The sequence below is a fragment of the Gavialis gangeticus genome, unplaced genomic scaffold, assembly GCF_001723915.1.
Source record: "Gavialis gangeticus isolate Ggan-Ray unplaced genomic scaffold, GavGan_comp1, whole genome shotgun sequence".
Lineage (NCBI taxonomy): Eukaryota > Metazoa > Chordata > Crocodylia > Gavialidae > Gavialis > Gavialis gangeticus.
The window spans coordinates 140,992,013-140,998,205 of record NW_017729024.1 but is presented as its reverse complement, the minus strand read 5'-3'; the positions used below and the strand labels follow the sequence as shown (position 1 = coordinate 140,998,205).

General features: G+C 36.2%; 1 protein-coding gene across 2 annotated transcripts in view; it reads right to left on the bottom strand.

Annotated features, from left to right (window-relative positions):
• PDE4D (phosphodiesterase 4D) overlaps nt 1-6,193 on the bottom strand; it is a 1,639,075-nt gene that overhangs the window by 1,004,347 nt on the left and 628,535 nt on the right. Inside the window, exon 1 of one of the 2 annotated variants that reach the window (XM_019517824.1) lies at nt 5,390-5,973. The exons of the other annotated variant lie outside the window; for it this stretch is intronic. Coding sequence (XP_019373369.1) covers nt 5,390-5,661 — 272 coding nt within the window. The 5' untranslated portion in view covers nt 5,662-5,973. Of the gene's footprint in view, nt 1-5,389; nt 5,974-6,193 lie in introns of those variants that run through there. 2 annotated transcript variants of the gene reach the window in all.

The following is a 6,193-nucleotide window of genomic DNA, read 5'->3' as shown; positions in this document are numbered from 1 at the left end:
ACCCCTCTCAGACATATACCCCACATCCGCACCTCACATACTCCCATACACCCACCCCACACCTGCAACCTACTCCCCCCATCCCCCTTACATCCCTTACCCCCAATATATACACCCCATGTACACACAGTGCCCATGACTTGGGGAGATCCCAGGGGTAGCACTGGGGAGCACCAAAAGACAAGTCTGCCTAGGGCACCATTTTCCCTAAGGCTGGCTCTAGCCAATAGGTTGTCACTTTGATATTGCTAAGATCTTCAATTAAAACACTGTTTGGCAAACTGAGCCTAATAATACCATGATTACAAGATACAAGAGGTTATGATAAGGCGGGATGTGGCAAAGGAAACCTAAAGGACATAGGAGTTCCAGATGGAAGTAAAAGCTATTTTTTTCCCTGATTAAACAGATATACAAATTAGTTTGTGCTAATGAAGCGTAACGGCAATTCATATCTTCACCTTACTCAAATAATCTTTTGCAAAGCTTTACATTTTATTTTTAATAGTTCCAAAATAAATCATAATTAACTAAATGTGGTGCATCTGTGACCTGAATAAACATTGCCTTTAATCTCATGAGTATATGTGATTAGTTAAAACCAGGAAATATTCTTTGAAATATTCAGTTATAACTCTCTAAGTTTTAGGTTTTTTCCTTTGAAGCCTGCACTATACACTCCATGAGTCTCTAGATCCTTTCTTGTCAATTCAGAGCATGCATTGTTTATGATTCCTATCCTTTCTTTAACCTATTAGAATATTTCTCCTCCTTTGTGCTTTGCCTGGGTTTCCTCTTGAAATGCTTCGCATGAATCAGACTCTTAATTAGTTTGGCTCCCTGAGAGATTGAAATGGGGTATACATTAAGGTTCTTTGAAGCAAATACACTGAAGGTAACTAAAAGATAATACAGATGAGAAAAGTCTATACAGTCAGCTACAACACATTGTGAATCCTGCATAGAATAGCCAAATGACATGTTCATGATTGATAATTCAGTTGGGCTGTTAGAGATAGCTTGGTTTATTAGACATAGCTAATAAAAGTGCATAAAAGCATATCGTGAAATGTAAAAATAAATAAAAACCGTTAGCTTATCAGGGCTATTATGTAGCTACGTTCCTGAATACTAAAAGGGCACACCCTACCCCTCTCCATGTAAAGTTCTTCTAAGGAACCTATCACTTTGGTATCCAAGTGCCAAAGTCAATGTAAGGATATTTATGGAGGGTGGGGACTTTATCTGGTTGAATACAAAGGGAATTATTGAGCATACAGCTTTATTCCTGGAGCCTGTCCTTAAATTACATACTTGGGCTCACATTCAATATCTAAAGAGGCAGTAAGATGTCCTGTCAAAAAATACAGACTACAAAGAAAATGGAAAGAAAACAGATCATTTTAAGGTTTAATAGTTACAATCACTATTTTTTCACAGGAGGAAATATTCAAATTAAAGATGCCAAAAATAATTTTAAATTGTGGTCAGCACAAGTGTGTGTCTGTAGAAATTGTGTGGATTTGTCAAGGGATCTTGGCCTCATTCTTTCTATAAAATAACTACTGATTTATTTACTATGTTACATTGCTCCTTGTGTCCCTTTCTCCCCCACTCTTGCTCATCTTTTTTTTCTCAATCTTGTTACTAGAGAACAAGGAAAACTGACTTCCAAGGTATCTGGGGATAAATATGTATGACTTGAACTACCAAAATATCCATATTTCTACATGCACCAGTGTATTAGAGTGGAGCTATTCACATAGCCAGGACATGGTCAAATCTCCCCTTCTGCAGTTAGCGTCTCTTTCTTCACCATTCCCCTTCCACAAGCCCTGATATTCTTAAATGGACCTTACTGATGTCTACAGGAAAATGTAAATGTAGAATAGGATAGATCTAAGAAGCCAACTATGGGAGTTACCACTTAGGCTAGGGACAGAAACTAGACAAACCAATATAAGTGATCAGAAACCATTTCAAATCTGTAACAACAGAAGTTCAGTGCACATAAACTGCTTGCAAAATGGCCCAAACTAGTTTAAGATAAACCTGGATGGCTGTAGTATCAGACTCAACTGATTTATGTTAAATCAGTTTATTAAACTTCTGTCCCAGATCCCCTCCAGATTCAAATTAATTCACAGTCTCCAAGCATCCCAGGATGCTTTGCACTTGCCCCAAAAAACCTTGCCCCTCCTTGCAGAGTGGGTGGGCCCAAGCTGTCTGCTCCAGCCAAGCAGGGAGGTGTGCTCTAGTGCCCCCCAGGCTTCTGGCCTGAGCCACTGCAGACATGTGGCTGCATTTCCAGAATCGAAAGTAAATGTCTGTTCACTTACTTATCAATTCAATCTATGCAGCTTAGATTAATTTGCAAAGATTGAATCAATCTAGTTCAGGCTTTTTGACTGTCTGTACTTAGCCCATATGATTAAATCTGTGAGAAGCAAGCCAGCAGGGTTCATTTACCTTCATGCTCCTGCTAATTCTCAGATATGATGCAGCTTGACTAGGCAGGAAATAGGGCATTTAAACTACCCCATGCTTTGAGGAATAAGCTAACATAATATACTTCTGGGAAAGCAGTTACCATGTATATTTGACCTGTATATGTTTGAAATCTTGACTATTAGGTAGTGTAGTAAGGCATTTCTTTTTAACTGCTCAAATGTTATAGTTTTCATATTGACAAGTTTGCAATTACACTCTGAAATATGAGAGTTTTAGATCTATGCAAATGGGTAGGGTTAGTTATAAAGTTGAAAGTGATTCAGATATTTTTCAACTATCGTAACCAATACTTCTATTCTAGGTTCATACTTTCGCTTTCATCTTTCATTATTCATATTAAACACAGTAAAAGATAGGAAGACAACAGTCAGAAAAGAGATCAGAAGGTCAAAGGTCAATAGGCTCAAAAACAGTTCTAAAGACGTTAATGAAGTAGTGAAGGTATATCTAAAAATTATCGAACCTTGCTGATACAATCTAAAATGTACCAGACCTTATGCAGTTACTCCATACAACATTTTGAAGTAATTTATCTGGCTCTCAAAAGTCCAATCTTACTATGAACTGCTTAAAACGAAGTATGTGGAACTGAGAAAAAGCACAGAAATATTCTAATGGATGAGTCTAATCATAGATCCAGTCCCTGGCTGTTGAAAACCTAATGTTTCCAAATAAGTAGAAACCAGAAGCCATGGTCTCAATGAGATGCTATGCCATTCGTGGAGGGATAGCTTCTCTCTCTTCCTGCTTGGTCTCAAAAGTCCAATCTTTCTATGAACTGCTTAAAAAAAATTATGTTATGTTTTTGCTTCTATAATATTTTTTGTACTAGAAGTAGTTTCTTCCTCTCCATCCCCATTCCTGAATTTTTTGTCCTCCTGTCATTGATTTCTCAGCTTGCTTACTCTAATATTCTCTTGTTGGGGTCCTCCATTTCCTCTGCTTAGCCCATCTAAAGATTTCCAGTATTAAAACATTGAGCATCCCCAGTTGCTCAACATCAACATTTTATATGCTTATTATTTTACAAATTCAAGACAAGTGTATGTGAGATTTTAGAAGATTCAGGAAGGCATTCAAAATTGTAAGTTCACCATCAGGAGATACAAGAAAAAGGGGAAAAAGGCATTGTGCCATGTCACGCATTGTCTTTTAATGTTATCTTAATCTGTCTGCTCACTTTATCAGTGTCGCTTTCAATCCCCCTTCTTTTTCTATGCGAGTAAAGTAGCTATAGTTCTACTGCATAAAAAAATAATTTGCCCTAGTGCCTTTGTTGACTTTTCATATGCAATTAATTTTTTATTTACTCCTGTATGTGAAGCAATATTACCCAAATCTGGTTTTTACCTTTCACTTATTCATGTATAATGGACAAATATGAATAGTTTGAAGCCCTTGATGCAGTCAGCATTTATGCATATGTAATCAAAGGAAGAAGAGACCACTTATTTCCATTCAGTTGTCTCTGCAATGTTTTCTTATCAAGCACATTTGCTTCAAAACAAACATTATAAAACTCTGGAGGCATACATTTTTACCTTCCCTTGTAGGAGCAATAATGTTCTCATGTGAAAAGTCAGCCTCTTTCTTTAATGCAGATCTAAAAATAGTGAATTGATTTACAGTAACTCTTGATTTTTTGCTGTCAGTTTTTGATGAATCACTGAACCCAAATCTTTGTTTTGTTTAATTTTTTCTCAGTATTATAGCCACAGCAACTATTTTAAGACACTTCTGGTTAAATGCTTTTTCTGTTTGGGATGCTGCAGGTGTATTCATTTCAATATGTAACAATTTTAATTAGCCCTTACTTATACCATTTACTTACGATTTCTATTAACATGAACAGAACATGTAAATACACTTTGATGTTATTATCAGTGTATATACTTGCACTCAGATGTATGTGTACACACAAACCACTGCATAAATACATAGTACGCAACTATAATCTGCACTTAATTTCATTCACACTTAGGAAATCAACATGAAACTCCAAAACAACACTAATTGACTATGGCATACCACCTTTTTTCATTTAATCAGTTTCTACTACAAGCCTATCTCCATTACTGTATGCTTATTTTTCCTTCATAAAATAAAGAAATCTCGTAAGAAAAAGCCAAGAATATTGAAAATGTCAAAACCTTCAAAGCAAACATAAATGCTTTGTTCCTGAAGCTATACCAATACAATAGATATAATACTGACAGGTAATACATAGAAGAGTGCATTGCTGTAAATGGATGCAATGCAAATGAATGTTTTCATAAATCTGATCACATGTACATGGATATATTTTGATATTATTATTATTATTATTATTACAGGAAAGTAATTCCAGAGATACATATATCAAGGAGAATTTCAGTCTTTCTTCTCTTTGTATCTATTGTAGTAATAATTTTAGCAACAAGAACTATAATTTCACACTATTCCATCTTCTCCTTAGGAGGTTACACATCAGAATCAATTTTTTAAAAAGATAAATCACAAAAAATCTGTACCTAGTCACTCTGGCTTAAATAGCACAGAATCAGATAAGCATATTTCCTTCTCAAGATCCTTGTTTGATTTTCTGGGGGGGAGGGGAGAAGAGCAAATACTACATAAGAAATGAGAGAGAAAAGGTAACTGTGATAGCAAACCTTTGTATTCCCGTTTTATAACTGGAATACAATTTACTTTGATAAACTTCAGATCTAAAGTTAACTTAAAAGGGTTGGTCATTCTCAAATCCTTTCTTACTCTCCGAAAGATTCCTTCTCACATTACAGATTGAAAATGAAAGTCTCCCATGCAAAGGTAAGAAATATTTTAAAGACAGAAATTAACCTAATATTTTATTCTTTTGTGCATTTTGTATAATTCTTACCATGTATGTGCCACAGTGAAACGCCGTTGTTTCGGTATGTTGCTATTCAAGAGCATCCTGCGCAACAGTCTTGGAGAATTTCTAGGAGAAATAACTGGAGATAACCTGGCAGAAGCAGATGATGAAGGCTTCATGGATGTCTTAGACTTTTCATGTTGCAACAGGTTTTCCTTTAAAGTCTTCACAAGATCCTCATTCAGCCATGGATTTTGACAATGTGGATTTTCTACTTCAGGTACAGTCAAAGTATCTGGACTTGTCTGCTGAGCCATGTTTCCAGCAGATTTTATTACTGAATTCTAATGTAATGTGATATTTGTTTTGCTTGTTTAAAATATTTTCTTCCTAATTCAGTTCCAAGGAACTGTGCAGAGCCTCAACTCCGATTCAGCCTATTCTGTTCTCAACATGGTGTAGCCTGCCCTCAGCGTCTCTGTAAGATAATGATCTGTAAAGAAAAAAGCAAGCTAACTCCTCCACAGCAACCTATTAAACATTACCACTCCTCTCACAACTGTGTTGCCAAAGATCACTTACTAGCTATCATAGCAGATGAACATGGAGGGAAGAAACTGTATTAGCACAGCTTTTGTCAGAGCTACAAAGCTGTCTGTTAAACTATTGGAACTAATGTGCTGCAGCTGCTTGAGTGACTTCTGGTTATGTACATAAAAAGTGCTGGGAGGAGGGCTTAAACATCAGATGCTTGTTCATTTTGTTTGGTTATTCTTTCGGTTTACTTATTATTACTTATTCCTGACTCTGCAGGGAGCAGAATACTGAACATCCTCTTCCTTTTTTCCG